The sequence below is a fragment of the Squalius cephalus genome, assembly GCF_949319135.1.
Source record: "Squalius cephalus genome assembly, chromosome: 18".
NCBI classification, from domain to species: domain Eukaryota; kingdom Metazoa; phylum Chordata; class Actinopteri; order Cypriniformes; family Leuciscidae; genus Squalius; species Squalius cephalus.
This window is the reverse complement of record NC_137139.1, coordinates 18,128,533-18,151,595: the sequence shown is the minus strand read 5'-3', so window position 1 is coordinate 18,151,595 and position 23,063 is coordinate 18,128,533. Positions and strand designations below refer to the sequence as shown.

The window sequence follows — 23,063 nt, the reverse complement described above, 5'->3', positions numbered from 1 at the left end:
TTCAACCACAATAACCTTGCACCCTCATATTTTATGGTTTGATAATGGTATATTCCCCGCAGAAATTCAATTCGCTATCACTGTCCACTGTTCGTGAAAATGTAGGTACTCTCACTTTTTGTCTCAAAGACATTTCATCTATTAACTAAATTCATACGCTACAATCCAGTTTGCATTTCACCTGTTTGGTGTCTAACGTTACTTTGGAAACGCTGCAGTGTCGGGTCTGAGGTGAGTGATAGATAAATAAATAAATAAATGTATGAATTAACGTTATACACAAGAAGACTGTCAGTTTATGCTGGTCAAATGATCATTGCGAATGGAATATTCGAAATAAAAAATGAAGCAAACTAATGCTGAAAAGACATTTTAACTGTTTAATCTTTAGGTTTAGTGGATTTTTCCCATAATGCTGGCAAAGTATTAAACAAACAGTTTGTTGTTTAAAATTATTATTGAGCACATTCAGTTCAAGCAAATGTTATTACTAATTCTTTATCAGTGAATGGTATCAGGATATTTGTTCGTTTGAATCGGTTCACAAATGGTCTGATGATTCGTTCAATGATTCGTGCAAAGTCTTTTTCAGCGAAGTGATTAAGTTCATTTTAATATTGTTTAATGTAAAGGCAGATGATATTTGAGTTCTTGCCGATTATGAACTGAGATATATTAGTACAATTTATGTGAACGTTATGCCACTCCGTGATCCCAGGGACCGCGTGATGACGTAAATAAAAGAATCCCTGAGTCTTTTGCTTTAAAATGAACTGTTCGAAGGAACCGATTCGCTGCCCTTTATTGCAGGATGTCAGTGTCGCAGCCGAACTAGGCTTTGAAAATGAATGTGTAGTCTTGTTAAAAGTGCAGCCCAAGGGCGAGTCCTGGGGTTAAGGTTTACCACACACATTCTCCGATAGTGATTTAACCTTGACTGTAGCACTGCTCATTGCAGAAACAAAATAGCTGCGCAGAAGTAGAAGTGACAGGTGCTTCCTATCTGTTTCACGTTAGTGTTTCTTTTGCACTATTTTTGTAATTATATGACGGCTGTGGGTGGATAGAGCATATTTTGTTAATAAGGAAACTTGACTACTAGATTGTGATAGGCCTTGTTTGGATAAATGTGCTTGTGCGTCTGAGTGTTTTAGTCACCAAGCCAAGTGAAACAGATCATATAAGTTCAGATTGGCATTGTTTTGTTTTAATGTACACATACTTTTTATAATGTTCTGACCTGATTCCACTGCAAAGGAAATTGAAAGAGGATTAGTTTAGGTTTAGAGTATGTTTTTGTTATTCCCTGTTAGTTGATAGCCTGGGCCTTATCATTTCGTGTCAGTCTAAATACTGAATTGCATCATGTTGACCTTTTTGTACACGATAAGTCTTAAAGCATATAAAAAAAACACATGAACAGCTATTCATGTGTGTGTATTATTGCACTAGTGCCCCTTTTTGCCCCTCTTTGTGGTATTATTACTAAAATGTTAAATTTAGATGTTTAGAAAGACGTCATTTCTGTCATCAGCACAGTCTGCAATTTTTTGTTTGTGCATAGTTCATGTGCAAGTGATTTGAGTGCTCACTAGGCAGTGAGCATGCAGTGAATGCATACATTTTTGAAGGGCACGTGCGCTAGAAGCAGCGGAATGCGGAAGTAAATCCATTATTTATTTGGATGGAGAAAAGACCCTCAGCACCCCATATGTGGCAAAAGATTGTCCACTCTTCAGTTGAGTTTTAGTGCTGGTGTGATGTCAGCTCGGAAATCATCCTCCATAGTGTTGGGAAATATGGGATCTGTCTGGATGTCATAACGCAGTCTTCATGGATGACTTCATGGTCTTCTCTATCTCTTCTGATTGTGCTTTGTGAATTTCCAGGATGACTGCTGCTCCGTGCCGCAAGTCAAATTCCAATTTAGGAATTTAGTCAGCGGTGAGTGGAGGTCTATCAGCAGAGATAGAGAGGGGGCAGTTACTGTTACTGTTAAGTAAAGGTTAGTATGCATGTAGTCTGTGTATTCTCTCTCATCCGGAGCAAAGTCTGTTTTTCTCAAACCATACACACACACACACAACCCTCAACCACAGACTAGCCACTAGGTCCTACGCTAGTTAGTTTGCAAACCATGTGAAGAACCACCGTCTCTCTCGCAGTGATTGTTGACAGTCTGACTGCCTCAAGGCTCCAGTGGATATAAAATGATCATATGCTCAGCAGAGTTCAGAGGATTAGAGAGAGTATCTGAGACATTTTGGGTCCTCAGAGTGATCTCATAAAATTTCCTAAAACCATAAAATGTTTCTGATAGTTTGAAAGAAGCGCAAAGCGTAGCGTCAGTTCTGGCAGGTCATGTTAGTCAAGCTCGCATCAGCTGACTCTCAGCTGATCCACGTCTACCTATAGGAATACGACGCCTATCACTGTATACATAAGCTCCTTCAGTATTATCAGCAGCTGTCGCGTTTCTCTGGAGCTCATTACCCTCCTCCATCCCCAGCTCCTCCTGTCGTCCAATCAGGATTTGGCATTCTGATTCCCCCTGAATCAGACTAAAATTCTCTAATCATGTTGTACATTAAAATTAATTAGTGCTATCTGCAATACATTCATGTTGGTTCTGTCCTCGCTGATTGCTGCTCTCCCTGCTCTTATCCATGCTAGGCTGCCCAGAACAGAACCATACCGCCAATCCAAACTGTGTGCTAACTGTCAATCGTATTTGACGATAGTGGTCCTGACAGAATTGATTTCTTTTGGAAAAGTGTTTAAATTAGTGAATAGGTGTCAATCAGTTTCTCAATAGTTGATGTGTTGTTAACATCATAAACACACAATAGCCACAGCAGAATATGAGGCTGACTGTGACGCTGTTCCTTTTGAACCACATAATGTTTTATTTGAAAGGCTAGGATTTTTTGACATTCACAATTACACATGAGGTTTTTGTGTAATATTGCCAAATATAAAGTTGAAATTACCATTTTAATTCTTAACTCATTTTATGGGCTTTCCATATAATATAGACATCTTGAACCAATGTCCCTATTTGTTTCCCTCTCCAATAAGCAAAAAAATGCTTTTTGAAACTTATAGTCTGACTGACTAGGTTTAAAACTTATTGTCTGGCCATAAGAAGCAGATGCTTTTCTCTCAGAATCTTTTTGACCACAACCCCTATAAGTTTATTATGGACTTCAGAAGTGGTTGCTAATCAAGAATATTTGTAGCCTATATTTTATATTTTAACTGCTAGTGTAAACCTAAATAGCGTCTATTGTTGACTTTTATAATTAAGTGCTTCAAACTGCAAATCAGTTTTGATAAAGAGCATCTGCTAAATTAATAAATGCAAATATTTTATTTTATTCAGAGAAAAACATCCTGACAGACACACAGTATGAGCATTGAAATTACAGAAATATAAAATTCTGGCATTGTCCACAAATATGATCAACCATACAAACAGTTAAAAAAAAGTCAGTTATTTTTATCTCTGGATGATGCTTTTGACCCATAAGAAGTTTGCCACATCAACCGCCCACATGCATTTACTAAATACAGCTTCCTCAAGTTTGGACTTCAGAACGTGACCAAGCTTTTCCCTTTTCTTCACACACTCTTCTAAATCTCCAGGTTTTTTTTTCTCTGAGGAATGTGAGTTGGCTCTTTCCAGCCTCTCCTTAGAAAACTGCCCTCCCAAGATAAACAGCGCTAGTCCAGCCAGCCCTCCGCCCTTCCCAGAGGATTGTGTTTTCCCTCCAGCACGTGAGAGAGTGGATCTCCTCCTCTGTATGGCACTGTGACTGAAAGTTCACTAACCCTATGGTAAATCTATGGTATTGACTTGGTTGGCGTCTATAACAAACAGTTTAACCTTTTTTCAGTGAGCGAAGCAGGTGCTATTTCAGACAATCCTTTCAATGCCGCCCACTTATAACCAGGCCTACACAGAATTCAGCAGAAAGCTCGCCATATTTCTGCATAATTGGGAATTCTATAGTTTCCATTCTGCAGAATTTCATGCAAAAAATGGCTCAGATTCCGTCAGGAACTGCTTTTAATGCCGCTTTTGAGTTCAGAGGGAATTGGACTGCTATCTGTCTCTATTCTAGCCTTTGATAAAGAATGTAACCCACATGCAAATTTGAACCGCTTATTCAAATGCAGCTAAGTATGTAAACAGTTTGTTATGGTAGGTGACCTCACCTCACTTTGGTTTTATTGAGTCATTTTCATCACGGTTTGATTAATCAGTAGATCAGGCATGTTTATGTGCACATGTGCGTGCTCACAGAGGGGTGTGTGTGTGTATTTGTGACAATTTAGTGGTGTGAAAGCCCGTTTGGACATGTCTGTGTGCAATATGAGTTGTAAAAGGAGATGTTCGTATTTGACCCTTTGAGTGTGTGTGTGTGTGTGTGTGTGTGTGTGTGTCGCTCCGAGCCTACAGCGTGGTCTGTTATCTTCAGAATGAGAGATGGGCTGGAGGAGTAGTAATCCTGCACTGCCTCATAATCCTCTCTTTCAAAGACACTGGCATTCTTCAGCAGCTCAGACGAGCACCCAAACAGATCAGTGCTGACAGCCAATGTGGCACACGGGGCAGCCAGGCTCTTAAACATTAGCGTTGATCCTGCAGCATAAGCAGCATTAATGTAGACACTTCAGGAACTTGGGCAGGGGATGAAGTTACGACGTAAAGGTGAAAGATCAGAGGTCTTCATATCTGCATGGAGTTTGAAGATATATATAGAAGTAGAAAAAGAAATCTGATGGCAGACATAAGAAGAACTCAATGGTCATTTACTCTTGTTGATGAAAGTGCTGCATTCAAACAATAATTAGGCTAGTGTATTAACTAGTGTAGCCTATGTCAACAATTCAAAAGTAGTTCAGACTAGAGGTGTTTTAATTCATGTTAATGTGGAGGTCTCTGAATACCATTTATACGTATACCCTATGTTTAAATTACATAAATAAATTGATTAAGAAATCGAATTGGAGTGTTAATTAAAACACAGTCCGCTGTGTTTTACTGCATTTGGGTTTTTTAATCAATTTATTTAGTCTAGTTTTATGTATTTTGCATTGATGATAATATAGACTAAAAATAGGACTGCAGAATCAGATATACAAACTGTAAACAAAACAGCGTGAGCGTTTGCTTACCATTTTGAATATGAATAATGCTGATCACTTTTTTCATTCCAGATGGCTAATGTAATGAAAATATTTGCTATATATATATATATATATATATATATATTAGGGCTGTCAAACGATTAATCGCGATTAATCGCATCCAAAATAAAAGTTTGTGTTTACATAATATATGTGTGTGTATGGAGTATAATTATTTTCTATATATAAATACACAAACATTCATATATATTTAAGAAAAATGTGTTATTTATATGTAAAATATTTATATATAATATAAATTATATATAATATAAATATATATACACAGTATATACATGCAAATATTTCTTAAATATATACATGCATGTGTGTGTATTTATATATAGAAAATAATTATACACCGTACACACACATATATTATGTAAAAACAAACTTTTATTTTGGATGCGATTAATCGCAATTAATCGTTTGACAGCCCTAATATATATATATATATATATATATATATATTAGGGGTGAAACGGTTCACAAAAATTCACGGTTCGGTTCGATACGATACACTTGTGTCACGGTTCGGTACGTTTTCGATACAGCCTCGTACCGAACGGTTCAATACGAATATGTGTATCGTTACACCCCTATATATATATATAATAATATAATCTCAATTAAAATTTATTATAAATTATATAATATATGTAGTAATGGCAGGGCAAGTGTTGTAACAAAAATCCTTGTTGCTTATCATCGTCTTTATCACACTATCACTGTTTTCAGTGAATGTAATCATTGTTTATAGACAGTAAAATGTTGCAACACCTTGAGTTTAGCCTGTTTTATCTTCACAAGCCAGGGGTGCACGTCTGTGTCGCAAATGTGACATGCAACTCAATGTGCAGATACGCTTCAGGTACCTGTATAGACGGTGTTTTCACACATCGTCAGATTTTATCTATTAAATTATGCACAACAGTTAATCGTCATTCTGTCATTAACACCCCTATATTTCAGACTTTTGGTAGCATCTGCTCGATTCACTTCCCTCAAAACAGACAGAACAGCCATTCCCATAGAGATCTGTTACCATAGCCACAGGCACACATTCTGTGGGTATTGTGTTTACGGTGGGACTCAGGTATGCCCCCATGGCATGAGAGTGTTGGTTTCAAAGGCAGCCAAATGGAGAGGATTGGGGTAAGAATCCACACCTGGACTTGACGAATGAATGGACCCAGAGAGGAGGAGCTATTATGGTCAGACTTGTTTATTTGTTGTGCATCTGGATGGCAGATGTTATCTGTTTTCAGGAGAACTTTCACCTTCCCACAATGGTGGTCTGCCAAACCAAACTTCATTCAACCACTCCTTAAATAATCCGGTTAATCATACTTAAAAAATGGAGAGGTGGAGTCTCCAAAGTGAGTTTGAGGTGGCCAACACCGTGTCAGTGAAAATGAAGTGTTGTTTCACAACTTTCATTCTTTTCTGTCCTTCTGAGTTGGATACAGTCCACTCCCTGCTCTTACGGGATTTTACGGGATGAACTTGTTTTTTGAGGGCGATGCTCAACCCAGACTCATATTCTGAGAGCCGAGAAACCACAATTTATTCTTAGCCGTCTGCTTCCAAGAACAGAAACAAACATACCAGATGATTCTCTCCAGTCTTTCTCAGGTAATTCCTTCGAGATCTTCCTGAAATTGTCTGATGGGATATCCTTATGGCAACCACTGCTTGTCTTTCTTTTTTCTGGAGCACTTTGTTTACTTTGATGAAGCCGACAGACACTCTTATATCATTTCCTCTCGTAGTCCAGGTGGAATGCTGGAAAAGATTATTAAGAAGTGTTTTGGGAAATGACTGCCACAAATATCCTGGAGGTGAACTCCAATGGGAAACCACTCGAGTTGAGACCAAGAATAGGCAAAGAATTTGTGGTGGAAATATGGTGGAAGCATGTACTGAGGTGTATGAATGAATGAATTTGGTCATGTGTCCGTAGGGAAGTGTTGTGCTTCCTGCTTGTATTTCTCCAGCCCTGCTCTGTCTGAAAGAGTTGGCTGGGAGGAGCTATCTAGGAAAGAGGGAGGAGGAGAAGTATTTGAGTTGCCATCGCAGTCGCGCTCACACACACACAGACTCACACACACATTCACTGGAGCGCTGCTGACTCTCTGCTGAGCTCCGTTCTTCAAAAGGGTCTACAGCTTGAGAGCTTCGTCCTGCTCTCGGAAAACACTTGTCCTGGTAAGTTAAGCAACCCGTAACAGAGATGTACAGTAATCTATTTACTAGTGGACTTGTCAAATTCTTCTTGAAGTTAGTTTGTGTTGACTATGTGAGATATCTGTTGAACTCTGGCTTTGTATTAGTTTTTTTTTTTAGTCTTTGTCTTCTTAAGATTTTATTATCATGAATTGTATTGGCAATAACAGTGAAACTTGTGTATAAGACTTGTCCTCTCATTTCATCATTATTTATGAAGGATGTGAGTCTCTAATGAGTCTTATTTGAGCGTGCTGGGACTGGACTGATTACCTAGTACGTAATGGTTGTTTATATGGGATCTGTAAGAACCGTGTGAGAGTATGGGTGAGTTCAGGTTTTAGGCAAATAAAATACAGATAAACTCCAGGTATTTTCCCATCTCATTAGGGCTTTTATTAAAACAGTGAATGATTGTCGCTTTGAGCTCAGTTGTTAGATTGAGTTGGTTTTTGTGGGTGCTAAATGTTGTTTTGTGACATTGTTAGGAATAAACCAAAATTAAAATTCTGGTGAATATATATTTATTTATTTATAAAGCTGATAATTATTTTCATGTCATGGCTGTTTAATATATTGGATGATATTAAAAATATATAAATAAAAAAATTAAATGCATTTTAAATAATACAAGTGAATGTAGGAGTCATAACATTGTAACTGTATAAAATATTTTAACATTATTATCAATACAAATATTTTCATGTTATGGCCAATAACCATTAAATGGCAGATATTAAAAGTCTAAACTACTTTGTTAAAAAAATAAATAAAAAAAAACCATAAAATAAAAAAAAATTATTTGTTTTAAATGCTGCAAGTGAATTTAGGCATCACAGCATTTTTATGTACAGTATAAAAAATGGACATTCGTTTTGAGATTTGCTAAAGATTACATTTAACAATGTTATTAAATTATAAGTGATTTTAAAGATTCACTGAGTTTTAGATGACAGCAAAAGCTGTCTAAATGTAAAATAGAGGAACGGAGCATGCTAAATAAAAAATTCAACATTGAACAAAAACGTGATCTGATATATTGTGCATCCCTAAGATGGATGGTGTCAAAACAATAGTGACTGTGAAATGAGGAACTGAGTGCGTGAAACAACAACTTTGAGCTTCTATGTCATATTGTCAGCATATTCATGGAGGAAAAGATCTCTATCTATCTATCTCCCTCTCTGAGATCCATTAACATTCCTGGCTTGGTTATTGGTCAAACTGGGTTAATAGGTGACTTCTGCTTATGTATGTTTAGAGGCTGTGTTTGTGTTGTTGTGCGCTAGTTTTTGTAAATGTAGTTACTAGTTGTTTGTTGTTCTTTTGTTTTGGTGTGTGTGTGTGTGTGTGTGTGTGTGTGTGTGTGTGTGTGTGTGTGTGTGTGTGTGTGTGTGTGTGTGTGTGTGTGTGTGTGTGTGTGTGTGTGTGTGTGTGTGTGTGTGACTGTGGGAAAGCGGAATTGGTAGCTGCGGTGGAAGAAGGTAAAAACAACACTCTGGGCTGAGGCTTAAACCATCTCATCTTTGTGATTACACACTGTGTCCACACGTATATGCTTTTGTGTGTCTGTTTCTCTGTTAGCAGACACCTAGGCTGTAATTCTGTGCAGATGTGAGTGTGTATGTTTAGTGAGTGGCATATCTCTGCATTACTTTGTCAGGCCTGAGGCAGGCCACAGGGTCAGGGTCCATTTAAAGGACCTGGGGGTCATGGATTCCTGAGATGAATCTGACATGGACAAGGTTGCCATGGTTGTAATTAGGCGATGATCAGGCCATTTTGCTTGACCGACCAGTATGACAGCAAGTTGCATCTCTCTTTTCACCCCTGACAGTGCTGTGAGGAAGTTGCCAAGGCAATTGAACAGTACTGGAATAAGATTTAAAGTGTCCTCTGATGCCACAGTGTCCTTCCTTAAATGTGCAGCTGGTACTGCAGAGCTTCATCTGGGGGAAACGGTAAATCACTAATAATCGTGTAAGTGACAGATCACCCAGGCCTCTGGGGTCAGATACATCTGTGCTGCCTGCGTTTAACCCTGATCTGAAAACTCCAGGGATCTGATTTGATCTAATCTGGTTTTCTTTGATTTGAAGTTTTAAAGTGATGGACGAAGGGAAATGTGGAGAATTTATGGTAACAGTGAGGCTGGCCCATGACGGACAGATGGACTTTTTGCTCTCATCTGATTATCTTATTATAGTCAACATGAGAGATGAAGGAATAGACCGATCACATTTTCTGCTTGTTTCCTTTCTAACACGCCTCTGTGACACATAACCATTATTATGTTATCCTACTTTTGTACGTTTTTCTACTAATGATAAATTGGTATTTGGGGCAAGCCAATTGAATCATTTTAACTTAAGGGATAGTTCTCCCAAAAATGAAAATTTTGTTGTCATTTACTCAAGTTGTTTCAAACCTGTATGAGTTTCTTTCTTCTGTTGAACACAAAAGAAGATATTTTAAAGAATGTTGGTAATGAGACAGTTGACGGTAGCCATTGACTTCCATAGTAGGAAAGAAAATACAATTGAAGTCAATGTGACCGTCAACTGTCTGGTTACTTTCATTCTTTAAAATATCTTTTTTTTTTGTTCAACAGAAACTCAAGTTAGGTTTGGAACAACATGAGGGTGAGCGTAATGGCATACTAACCTTATGTTCGTCCATTTTAAGATTATCCAGACTGGATTTCAGGATTTGTCTCTCCAATTTTTCTTTTTGTATTATTTATACCCTTTTGGCCTAAAATCTACATCCCCAAAATTATATAAATATTATAGAAAAGATATACAAGATATATAAAGATATATAAGTTAAATCAAATATTTAATTAATAAATACTATTATTCATCATCATAAATAAAATCATTCATAAATGAAATATTATTAGGGCTGCAACAATTAACCGTTAATAAAATAATGTGTTTGTTTTTCTTTTATTATAACTTTTAAAATGGTGATTTTAAACTGCTTTTTTGCTTCAGATTTGCTGACAAACTGTTGATGTTTTTAATAACGTAAGACTTTAAAAAAAAAAAAATTCACATAATGTATAACTAGGGTTGGGTACCGAAACCGGGAACCGGTAACCGGTATGTAACCGGACAGAATCAAAACGCAGATTTCGGTGCCACTTAAATGCCTCAGCTCAGTCAGCTGTCGGTTGAAATATCTGCCCTCTGGTTCTCCAAAACGGACGTAAGAAGCATCATCACCGCATTGTGATCGCTATTTAACCCTTTGGCTTTGACGCGTACAATCGTTCACACCGCTGTGATTAGAACGTTCAGATCGCGTGATCATCAACTTCTAAATTAAAATCTTTGTTTGAATTTACAACATTCATAGTTAGTAAAATACACACTGATGTCTATGGAAACGGCAATAACAATCCTTTCAATTATAAATTGATGACGTGTTTAGATGCACATTGTGTTGGTAACTATAAAATTGACTCTATTCTTCTCACACTTCACCAGCCATGAACACGTCAATTCATCCACTTCTCCCGAAATACATTAAAGTAAATGTATTTCGGGAGAAGTGGATGAATTGACGTGTTGACAGATATCAGTTCTCTGAACTGTGGTGGTGCGTTGGCTACTAACATGGCGCCCATTGTTCGTTATAGATCAGCTAACATGAATCATGATCATTATAAAGGTTTCTTAAATGACAAAACACATTCACTTACATGTACAGTATTTAAGAATAAAAATATCAGCCAAGGACTGACTGACATAACGCAACCAATCACAGTTCGTTATTTGTTTCGCGTCATGTTTAGTGTGAAAACGATGTCCATACAATAACAGACCAGCGTACATCTAATAAATTAATCATTCGAGAACGTTGTGCAAGTTTACTGCAACAATAGAGCTGCGAACCTCACGTACTTTTGAAAATCGTTGTCAGTTGTAAACATGATGGTGTTCTTCACGGGTGGTTTCGCGTCACTGCATTTAAAGCTGCATTCTGTAACTTTTTTGGTTAAAAATTGTCCTAAATACATTTTTGAGCAAGTACATAACCAGCCAGTGTTCAAAACTATCTGCTTGCCTTAGCAATTTTGCACGGTTTGACGTGATATGATAAGCGATCGTTAGATTTAATCAGTGCGATTTACTGCAATGCTTTTTTCCCTTAGTTGGTCAGAACAAAAGTGGATGTTACTTACTTGTTCAGATTACATTTTCCGGTGTGATTCCGAATGACAGTATCCACATGGATTGGATTCATCCGCGATGTGCCGTGCCGAGGCACAATAATTCACAATAATAGGCACAATAATAAAGTTGATAATTCCTCGAATAACTGCAATTGCAGATTTAGAACAGAGATGCCGACAAAGAGGAAAAACTACGTACTGCAGCTTTAAGGTGATGCGTTCTAAAATAACGCTCACCTTGTGCAGGACATGCAATAAGTCAGGAGAGGTGTCGTATTTGGCCAGAGAAGACAAAAAACGTGAAAAGAATTGCTGAAATCTAAAGCTGGTTTGTAGCATACCAAGACTACTTTGCTGTTATTAGTAAGCTACTGTAGTGTTATTTAGTGTTAAATTATTGTATTAGGGTTAGGTGGCTTAGGTTTTATTGTGAATTTGTTATGTAAATTTGTTGTTTTTTATATAGACTGCTTATATTTATACATTTACTCAAATTTAATATATTCAATTTTGAGATTTTTATTTTTATTTTTTTTTCAATAATAAACCGTTTTTAAATGTCATTCACCATTGTATTGAGGCTCTCTTTTTTTTTTTTTTTTTTTTTTTAAGTATCGGTTCAGGCACCGTTTAGGCACTGGTACCGTTTTAAAAGTATCGATTTAGCACCAGTATCGAAAAAAAAAACAGACGATACCCAACCCTATGTATAACAGCCTACATGGATACTTTCACTATATTTGTTGTCAACCCTCAATTTGCGGAATTGTTGGAATAGCATGTTTTTGTAAATTTGTAAATGTAATTTTTATCTGATTAACCAAAGAAATACTTGACAGGTTAATTGATTACCAAAATAATTGTTAGGTACAGCCCTATATATTATTTACATTTGTATATTAATTATAAATAAGGTATAATCATTATTTTAAAACAACAGAAGTCTGTTATGCCCCCATTTAGTTGGGTAAACTGTGAGTGTAAGAAATGGCACTAAGGGCAACTGTATTTACATCTCTTTAGGGATCCACATGTTGGCTGTAATAATGGGAGATGAATGATGATATTATCCTGAGGGCTCATTCAGACATTCAATGTTAGTTGTATCCTGGTCTAGCTGTGGGACGTTTAGTACAATACCAGGCTCTGTCTAATGATGTTGTGTTGAGAGGTCATCCTGGCCTGCTGTGGACGGAGGGGAAACAGCTGTGCTGTGCTTTGCCACACATTGAGAAGAGAAGGCTGTTTAAAACTCTTTATAACCGGCTGTTCCCTCGCCGATAGAGCTTTGTGGCGGTTATGGATGGAGGCAGTGTGAAAGGTTATCAGGCTAAAGGCTTGAATCCTCTGGGGCGTCTTTATCGCGGTCGCTGAGGTGAGTTGAGTGAGAGGTGTGACTCTGTCAGTGCAGTAAAAGCCGTCTGGGAAAACCCTTGGGAATGATGCTAGTTAGCTTGTACTTACACCTAACACCTACAGTGTAGTGCAAGAGGTCAAATCTTTACGTGAACGGTCCCACAAATGAGGTTCATCTGTCGGCCACATCCAAACAAAGCTGTTACTGCTGAAACAAGCCGTTATCAATAAACCAATTGAGAACTGTCACATAAAAGCACTAGAAATATATAACTACTTTAAAATTCATCTTATCTGACTCTCCTTATGTGCAGAGGGGATATTTGCCTCACCTTGGCTCTTTATACATGGGGTTGTGATGGTCTCCGCCCGAGTTGGATTTACACATTCCTTCTCTCTTTTCCTTACATAACTTCCTCTCATGTCAGCAGGATGGCTCATGTTGCCAGTTTTGAGGGATTCCTGAATTCCGTCATTACTCATAGTGACGTCAGATCTTCTGCGCCCAATCCTTGCTCAATTTCTGAGAAGATTCACAGGAACTTCCTGGAATATTGACACGTTAAATCAATGATGAAAAGCATGTAGTGTCAGGAACGTAACTGTAACATTGCACAGGTGACTCAGGCTCAGAGTGAATCCCTTCGGGCTGCTAGGAGCAGGAAATGTCGGTTTTGATCTGTTTAGAGCTGTCAGCATCACCATTTCTATTCTTCCCTTCCATAGCAAAGCACAGTAACTATACATTTTGGGTTATGACTGAAATTCGGTCACCATGATCTACCAAGTGACAAAAGTGTGAGAATTGATAATTAATTAATCAGAATTCAATACAAAGCAATATATTTTGTGTCCTTCATTAAGAACAGATGGAAAAAATATGATTTCATCTTGTTTTTAAAGCATATTTGGCTTTTTAAAAGGGTTCAAAACCCTTAAACCCAAGTTAAATTTTTGCACATAACACATGCTATGAACATGATACCTCCAATTGTGCAGTTTGTTGAGGAAAAAATGTGACGTCATGTTTCTAGCTAAAATTTTTCTACCTGGAAGATGATAAAACGTGAATCATAATTTTTTTTTGATTTTTGGTCAGTAAGCTACCTAGCAACCCCCCAGAACACCCTAGCATCCACATAGCAATGGACTGAAGAAATCTTTGAACACCATAGCAACACTTTGACATTGTGATGATGAGATATTCTTTGGCAAGCACCACTCAACTTATCTTTAGAAAACTACATTTCTTTGGTCTTACATTTACATTTAGTCATTTAGCAGACGCCTTTGTCCAAAGCGACTTACAAATGAGGACTACATTAAGCGTGTCATTGGGAAGAGGCAAAAACAACACAAGAAGTGCTCAAAATACAAAGTTCTGGGCTGGCATTCCTCAGAGTAGCATAAGCCAGACAAGGGAGGATTAAAGGAAAAGGAAAGAATATATTATTATAAATTTTTTTTTTTTTTTTTTTTTTTTTTTTTTTTTTAATGAGGTTAAGTGCTCATGGAAGAGATGAGTTGTCAGTTGTCTTTTGAATGTTGTCAGGGATTCTGCATTCCGGATGAGGGTGGGGAGATCATTCCAGCAGCATGGAACCGGGAATGAGAACGTTCTCTGGCTCTCCCCACGTCCTCAGCGCTCCGGGTCCAGTTGGCTCAGTGCTGAAATGCTTCTGTTATCTCAATCAGGTCACATCACGCTTGTGCCCAAAGCTGTGGGCTGTTCGTCTTTTTGTATTACATGTATTACATGCCTTTTGAATATTAAAGACTTCTCCTTTAGAACAATAACTATTTATCAACTATCTCACTCTTTATCTGTTTTTCAGATATCTACATCTCTATCTCTCTCTCCCTCACTTTCTCTCTTTCATCTTCTATTCCTTGTTATTTTTATTTTCCCCTCTCACGTGTATCTTTCATGTTGGGCCTGTTGTCGCAGCGGTAATTGATAGATATCCTTAAAGTAGCAGATCCCTTTCAGTCACGCAGAATTCCCCTCTAATTACATTGCAGAGTTTCTTTCAGCCGAAATTAGTGAGGTCATTTTGTACTTTGTCCCTACAGCTGTAGACCGCCACTCCAATGGTTTTTAGGAATAGCTTATTTGCATCACATTTTCCTCCATGTAGTGTACTGTCATTAAATCATTAAACACTAATAAAATGAACATTGGAAATTATACATCCATTCGAGTTTAAAAACACCCACAAAAACATCACCCTAAGATACCGTGCTCAAGCCGTTAGCAAACATTTTCCATTCAGGTTTTTGCAGCCCAACCAACAGTCCAGTACACCACTAAACACTGTGGGGAACATTACATCAGCTCTCAGAAATCAAGACCAAGATCTTTATTTTGTGCCCAGAAAGGTTTGCTTTGGAGATGCCTGTGCGTTTCTGTGGTTGTGGCAGTCTGCCGTGGGTGTGTGTGGCTCTAAGTGTGTGTATTCCTGGCTCTCCCCACGTCCTCAGTGTTCCGGGTCCAGTTGGCTCAGCGCTGAAATGCTTCTGTTATCTCAATCAGTTCACACCACGCTTGTGCCCAAAGCTGTGGGCTGTTCGTGCCACCCTCGCTGCTGTGTCCCTCACATTCCACTGCGTGTCTGCTTCTGTTTGTGGATATTATTTTACAGGAGAAGTAAACACTTTAATGGTTTTTTGGGGATCACTGTGTGCTGTAAGATGAAAGTGATTTCCACTCCTGTTGGACAGAGTATATCATTGCTGTAAACGGTGGTTCTCAGCTGTCGGGTTGCAACCCAAAATTGGGAACCAAGTTCTGCCTATTACAGTCTGCACAGGAGAACTGTATTTTTTACTCATTCAAAGATCAGGTTAAGTCATTATGTACTATATCGGTACCCATATTATCGGCCCAAAACTCTTGATTTAATAACACTGCTAAATATAATCTTTAGCAAATCTCAAAATAAATATAACTTTTTCATAAAAGTTCATATAATATAATGCCTGAATTCATTTGTAGCATTTAAATAGACTTTTAGTGTATTTGTTTTAACAAAATAGTATAGACTTTTAATATCGCCAAATTAAATGTTATCAGACAGCCATACAATGAAAATACTGGTATCTGATGACTTAACAAGCCTAGAATTGGGCCAAAACCAAAAATTCTAGATGCTCTTGGCCAAAAAAACAAAATTATTTAAAAAGAAATATATATTTATTTATTATTTTAAATTAGAAATTTCATGTCGGCACATCATTTGAGCGGACTTTGCTTTTCCGATGAGCATGAGCGGTACATGAGTGCAGCGTACTCATGGGCCGTGAGCAACTGAGCGGAGCACACATGCATAGTGAAATATTGAGCAGAGCGTCACACCGCGCAGTGATAACGGCTAGAGTGAGAGTGAAGCTTTCTGGCCATAAAACGCAAATGCCATTTTCGGTGGGTGAAATTTCCATGCATCCCTAGTGGTCTATGGTCCCTGTCTGTGGAAGAACTTTCCTCTATGTTGGTGTCTGGTAAAGGCCAGTGTAGCACTGGTGAATGCAAAGATGTGGAGGGGAAGGAATGATGGTCCATTTTGGCTTTTGGACACTAGAGCTGCCTCACCCCTATAGCAGCATAGCAAGATCCTGAGCAACTGTGCTTTCTATTAAAAGCTTGGCCATTGAGAGACAGCTGTGTATGTGTGTGTGTGTGTGTGTGTGTAGATCATCATCTAAATGCACCACAGAATTTGACCTGGATAAGCATTTATTCCATTACTCTGTCCATAAGCCTCTTATAAGACACAATAACAGATAGATAGAAGCATGCCAAGCATGTTTAAATGGTTCTGTTTCCATAGTAATGGAAACACCACAACACTAGACATTTCTCAATGCCAGTGCTAACCCACTTTTAACTTACCTGTCACTCTGCTGTTTCATTCTCGTAGCCACGTATGAGATGAGTCACGTATCTGAATGATTCAAAAATCAGAATGGAATCATTAGTAGGAACAATTAAAGTGTTTAATCTTGTATCCAAAGCAAATCACCCTGCAGGGTCATTTTGACGGGGACCCCTTCACAAAATTTAGTTCAGGGCCCCCAGAAGTGTAGGACCGGCACTGTTATTCTTCTAGTTTTTTACCTATAGCCAAAGTGCAGTAAACGGTCAAACTACCTGTGCTACAAACCTGTGTGTTTATAATTAGAACAATAGGCTACATCAAAACAATTTGGTAGGAAATACTAGTTTGCAATATAAAACAAAAAATAAATTGAAGTGAATGACACCGAAACCAGACAAACAAATTAGGTATGTTTGATTTGAAGCAGCCCCGAGCAGCAAAATTGCACAATTTTGGGAAAACCTTTTTACTATAATAGTGTTATAATAACTTTTTACATGCCATTATGTAAAAATACATAGATTTAGCCTACATGACATGTTTCTACTTCAATTGTTTTTTGGAGTATAAACATTTAAACGGAGGCTGTCATAACCTGTTCCTCAACATTTAATGAATATATAATATAGTGCATATGTTTATCAAAATGTACCTCTGTAAAGTTCTTTTTTTTTTTTTTTTTTTTTTTTTTTTTGCTAACAAGTTTTTAAACTGATGAGTTATGTTATTGAACTACTTCACTTGAACTGAGGCAGCAACAGTGATCTGTTATGCCACATCTAAAAGTGGCAAGACATTGTTTCATATCAAGTGAAAACAAAGCACAAAGCTTATTGCGAATTAATGGATGGGAGACATGTTGCAAATAATGTTTAGTTCATGCATCAACTGAAAATAGCATGAACCAAAATCAATTCTTAAATCCCAAGAATCGATCTTTTAGTTTATCAAAATGAGAATTTGAGGAAAAAAATCGAGTAATCAGTATTTTTTTACCCAGCCCTAATAATTATCATAACATTTAAAGTTAAATGAATCACCACTTGAAACCTGTTTTACTTGCGTAATGTGTGAAAAACAGGATATTTAAAGAGCAAAAAAAATCGCGAGCATGAGAGAATTTAAAACAAAAGCTTTATGTGATTTTCCATTAGCCTGTGTAGCCTAAGTGACGGCAGCAGAAAAGGAAAGTCGTTTCAAAGGAAGAGCAAGCTACTACATTTTGACAATTTACAAAGCCACACAATTTTACTATGTGGAAGAACATGCACTGATAAAATGTTCACAATAATACCAGGAACATACATTAAAAAAGGAAATGGGGTCAACTTTTATTTCATGTTGGAAATAATTGCAGTGTAAGCCAATGAGCTCATTTAAGCAATTGAGGCTATTTATTGTTCAGTCTTTTGGGGCAAATGTCAGTAAGGTTATTAACAGTTTTCTCTAAAGGCGCTTCACACTGTTCTGTAATTAGAGTTTAAGGCTATATTTAGGTTTTAAAGTGAACTGTTGCTTGGTAAGAGAATATGTCTATCTTTCTATTGTACTGAGTCTTTTCTATCTTATTAGTGGAAGAAAGGGAGGGGGAGCGTAACGATGAGGGCCCAGACACAAAGTCATGCTATAAAAAGATTAATTAAAAATGTGTATTTGACTATAATGATGATGATGGCGAGAAATGGCAAGGAACAAGCCTCTCAGCGCTCTTGATGATGTAATCCAAACCTTTAATGCAGTAACAAAAGGAATAATGTGGAAGGGAAAAATTGCCTTCACTCCCCTGACACTGAGGATCAAGAGAATATGAAAGAATTATAAGTTGTGAAGACATCGAGAGAGTGAGAGAAGCGTCTAAATTTGAGCCAGAGCCGATTTGAGAGCAACTCTCTTGTCTGTGTATAGTCTGACAGTAAGAGGGTTTTACTATATTATATGAAACTAGCTTGTCTGAGTCAAGTTGTGTGGATGCTCATGAGTGTTTCAGACAGATTTAAATAAGTCTTGGCTCAGATCTAGTCTGAGACCAGAATATAAAACATGATAATCTGCCTATAATGTACTCTAAAGACACTACACAAAGTGCCTTTGTGCGCTTATGAACACTGAACAAGTGGAAAGCAGGACATTTAAATATTTTCATAAAACGCTACTGTTTGATGTAATTGAATGTAAAAGATTGCAGCTGTTCTTTTGCTCTGCTCTTTTCTTTTTTGTTTCTTTTCAAAGAATCACATTTGAATGAAAATTCAGTAGGAGTGTTTGTTGTGAGTGGGGGGAAGGGTGCAATTGGTCAGAGTTCCAACCCTCGGCCAATCGGAGATCATCTGCTGGCTTACTCCTTTCTCCTCCTCTTGTGCTTGCAACACTTTTCTCTTTCCTGATTGGCTGCTCACACATGCAGCATCTGGAGGCTTTAAGAGTGTAGTGGGAGGGGCCAGACAGTGCATTAAAACCAAACGTCTGCCCCCATTCGCTTTAGAGTACTCCAGTATCTGTTATGTGTGGAGCAGAGGGAGTGAAAGGAGGTCCTCTCTTTGCCTACCCATGTCTGACAGCATCTCTCTCTCTCTCTCTCCTTCCTCCAGGAAAACAGTGCAGGATTACAAGAAAAAGAGTCTCAAGTTTTCAAGGAGTGTTTTACAAGTCTGAAACATCTGGAGATTGAAAGGAAAGGACTGAGCCACCGTGCTTCACCAGAACTATTCTGCTAACCTTTCAGCTGCGAAGAGCTCACTTCTGGATCTGCCCGTCCTGGTGGGTCACTCAGCCGGACTGATGTGGAATGCGACCCTTTATGACCCCATCCCATCGGCCTCTATTCAATGAGCCGGACTCGGGAGAGAGCAGATAATAGACGCAAGAGGCCGGCACACAAAAAGAGTGAAGTAACAGCAGCAGGAGTGTTCAGACTGGTAAGAAAGTTAAAGGGGTCATTGAAGGTGGGAAAAAAGAGCTTAAAATACAAAGAAGAAGGAATAAAGAGACCAGTGACTACAAAAGTCTTTCTTGGGACTGCAAGACATTCTTGATCGCAAAGAAAACTTTGTCATTTCACCTCTTAAATTAATCCCACTGCTACCCATCATGCCAGTGGAGACCCTCCGTCCTACAGATGGCCGTCTTACTGGGGGTCCCTTCACTTCTGCCATGCCTTTCCGTATCCTCAATAAAGGCCCCGACTACTTCCGCAGAGCGCCCGAGACAGGAACACGGAAGCTGAGTGCAGTTGAGCGCCTGGAAGCGGACAAGGCCAAGTACGTAAAGAGTCAGCAAGTAGCACTCACTAGACAAGAACCTGTAAAACCCCCAATCATCCGCAAACCACTGTTATCACCAAGCATGATGATGCAATGTAGAATAAACACTCCACCAGCGAGGAAGATTACCCGGCGCCTACTTGAGGCAGAGAACGGACCAGACCATGGCATGAGCAGAGGACCACAACTCAACCTGGAAGTACTGAATAATCTAATCAATGTCTGCGATGGGCCGCTTGCATCCTCCCCTACCCCTTCCTCTCCTTCTCCATCAGGCTCCTCTCCCTCTTCTGGGGGTCACAGTGTTGGTAGTGGACAATCTGCAGAACCTCAACACTATACCAACTTCAAAGCACACCTTGCCTCAACGCCCAACTCCTCTCGCACCTCCTCTCCTCTTAACAATCAATCCTCACCTGCAGAACCCAGCCGAAGGCCGCCTCCGGTCCCAGCCAGAGCTCCCAGATTGGTACCACAAGGTAGTTACGGACCGCCCAACTCTGTAACTGTGCGGCGGGTGGATGTGCGGCCGCAGGCCGAGAGCAGAAAACCTAAAAGATTGCCTCTACAACCCAAACCTAGACAAACCCAAGTAGCTCAACCACAGATAGCCCAGCCACAGGCGCCTCCCACACCTCTTGCTCAGCTGCAACCTTCGGCAGCACACCCTCCATCCCCCTTCATACCCACCAGCCCGCTGTTTCTGCGACCTGGCATTCTACCCCCGGCTTCCCCCGCTTTCACCCGCCTTTCTTCAGCCAGCTCTCGAGGGTCACGTCCAGGTTCAAGTCGGAAGCACCCCTCCCTCCATCGGTCCAAGTCAGACTTGAGCGATCGCTACTCACGGGCCACAGCTGACCTGGAGCGTTTCTTCAACTACTGTGGGCTGGACCCAGGTGAGGTGGAAGGAATGGGTGGCGTGGAGCGTTTCGCCCGGGCCAATTCGGACATTGTTTCAGTCTCCAAGCTCCGCAGCGTCAGTACGGCTAGCTCAGAGTGCAGGGATGGTGGGGATGGCCGGCAAGGGGAAGAGGAAGATGACGATGGGCCCATCAAGCCCAGTGAGCGGGTTCCTTACGGCATCTCAGTCATCGAGAGGAATGCACGCGTCATTAAGTGGCTCTATGGTATCCGACAAGCACGGGATGCCTCACAAAACATCTCCAATGTCTAGAAGCTTCTCTCTGGCTGTCTACCAACCCAGGAGTACCAGACATAGACAATATAAATGGAACAGAGACTTGTTATAGCATCCAGTTGATGTCTATCACACACACCTAATATTTATTACGTTCTTGTTTGAAGGCTGTTTGTATTTGCCTTACTAAAAGGATAATGTTCATGATGTTTGTTACATAGAATTTACATGGACATCCTGTTGTTTTTCGAGCGTCTGATGTTCTGCAAGAATGACATACCTCCAAATGCGGAATACTACAGACTCTCAGCACTGTGACTTTGATACATTTTGATTTAAGCAATAAGACTAATGCTAAAGGCACTAACAGTGATTGAATGGATGATGATTTTGATTAAGAAGGTAGCAGTCGATCTGCTGTGCTGGTGCTGTTCAGGTACAAAGTCTTTATTAAACAGCAGTACTGTGGGACCCGTGGCCTAAGCTAATTCCTCTAGAAACCATTGTGTTTATAGTATTGGAAATGAAGCAGGTACTTTCTAGTTTTAGAAATCTTTGTATTGGTTGAAGAATTGAAGAATGATTGAAGCTATTTAGGATGCTTGTTTATGAGGTCATCATTTGGTGTCGATTGTAGTAAGACCTCAGGGATATGTTTAATAAGCCACACCTAGAACAGACACTGCAAAGTCCTACCAGTACACGCATATAGAAACTGAGATGCACACAAACCCCTGCTCACTGTTCACACACTTTTGCTCCATAGGTGTCAAATTCACAAGTGCGTCAGATGTTTGGTGTAGATGTTTTTGAAGGCAAGACAACGATACTGTGAAGAATTCAGAGCTTCCACAGAGGCACTGCTCCTCTGCAAACATGGCTAATAGACTGTTATTGTTGAATATAAGTTTAGACATTCAAAATATAAGCATGTGAGAGCCTCTTGTCAGCATGCACATGTGGATGTACAGCTCTATTATATGGCAAAGCACAGTTGCACGATGTGCACTCAAACATGCATTCCAAAACATGGACATACATTCCATTCAGCTTAATGTTTATGTATGATTTGTGTGGGTTTTGTTTGATTGTGACTGTTCCTTCTGCCTGTTTCTTTGTTTTGGAGAGGGTATGTTGTGTAAGACAGGTAAAGTGTGAGAGCTGACAGAACTGAGAGAGAGTGTTTGGCTCAATACTCTCAGGGGAATCAAAGCTGTTAACTCTGTTAACAGAGTTTTTGCATTTTAAAGTAAAAAAGAAAAGCCTTACAAATTATTTTGATAGAATTTGATTGTCATGAAGTCATGAGGCCACACTGATGTTTACTTTTGGTTGACAGTTTTTAAGAGAAAGTTTTGCTTTATTAAAAGCATAATAATCAAGATTTTTTTTTTCTTTGAATTGTGCAATCTAATTATAGCCATAAATGCATGAAAAAGGTAACGCAAAGCATTTGAATACATTAAATACATTGCTCTGCAGTACATTCAGAAATAATACACACAAAGGTACAAACCCTCAAACAGTTCAGCACAGTAGTTATTAAAGTTGGAGGGTAACATGGTGGATCTGCTCGCTCTCTGAAGTTTACAGTTGACCCGGAAAGAGTCGAATGCAAAACCGGTCTTTTGAAGATGTCAATAAAGAGATGATGTTTTTGAAAACAAGCTGTGATTTCCTTATTTTCTTTATGGTTCATTTGAGTAGTTTAAAACTTAATCGAGATCTTCTACTGGAAAATACATTTTAATCCAGGGTGCAGCACTTTTAAAAGCCACTTTACATGAAGAACCAGTTGAAGACGTCATTCTGAGTATGTTTCCTCTGTCCCTTTA

At 38.9% G+C, this 23,063-nt stretch overlaps 2 protein-coding genes across 3 annotated transcripts in view; both read left to right on the top strand.

The window, feature by feature from the left end:
* Positions 1–112: 112 nt before the first annotated feature.
* On the top strand, positions 113–21,834 carry LOC307145976 (protein FAM110A). The gene is made up of 2 exons (XM_079849677.1): positions 113–231; positions 19,419–21,834. Exon 2 carries the CDS (start codon positions 19,918–19,920, stop codon positions 21,262–21,264), a length of 1,347 nt encoding a protein of 448 aa, XP_079705803.1. The 5' UTR covers positions 113–231; positions 19,419–19,917; the 3' UTR covers positions 21,265–21,834.
* The window catches only part of nsfl1c (NSFL1 (p97) cofactor (p47)), a 40,038-nt gene continuing 24,260 nt past the window's right edge, over positions 7,286–23,063 (top strand). The window contains exon 1 of one of the 2 annotated variants that reach the window (XM_079849681.1): positions 7,286–7,401. The gene's annotated coding sequence lies outside the window, so the exon portion shown is untranslated. The remainder of the gene's footprint in view (positions 7,402–23,063) is intronic. The other variant, XM_079849680.1, reaches the window with a different exon arrangement.

Excerpts from the sequence above, each read along its gene's own strand:
- LOC307145976 (XM_079849677.1), top strand. The coding sequence starts at position 19,918 with ATGCCAGTGGAGACCCTCCGTCCTACAGATGGCCGTCTTACTGGGGGT.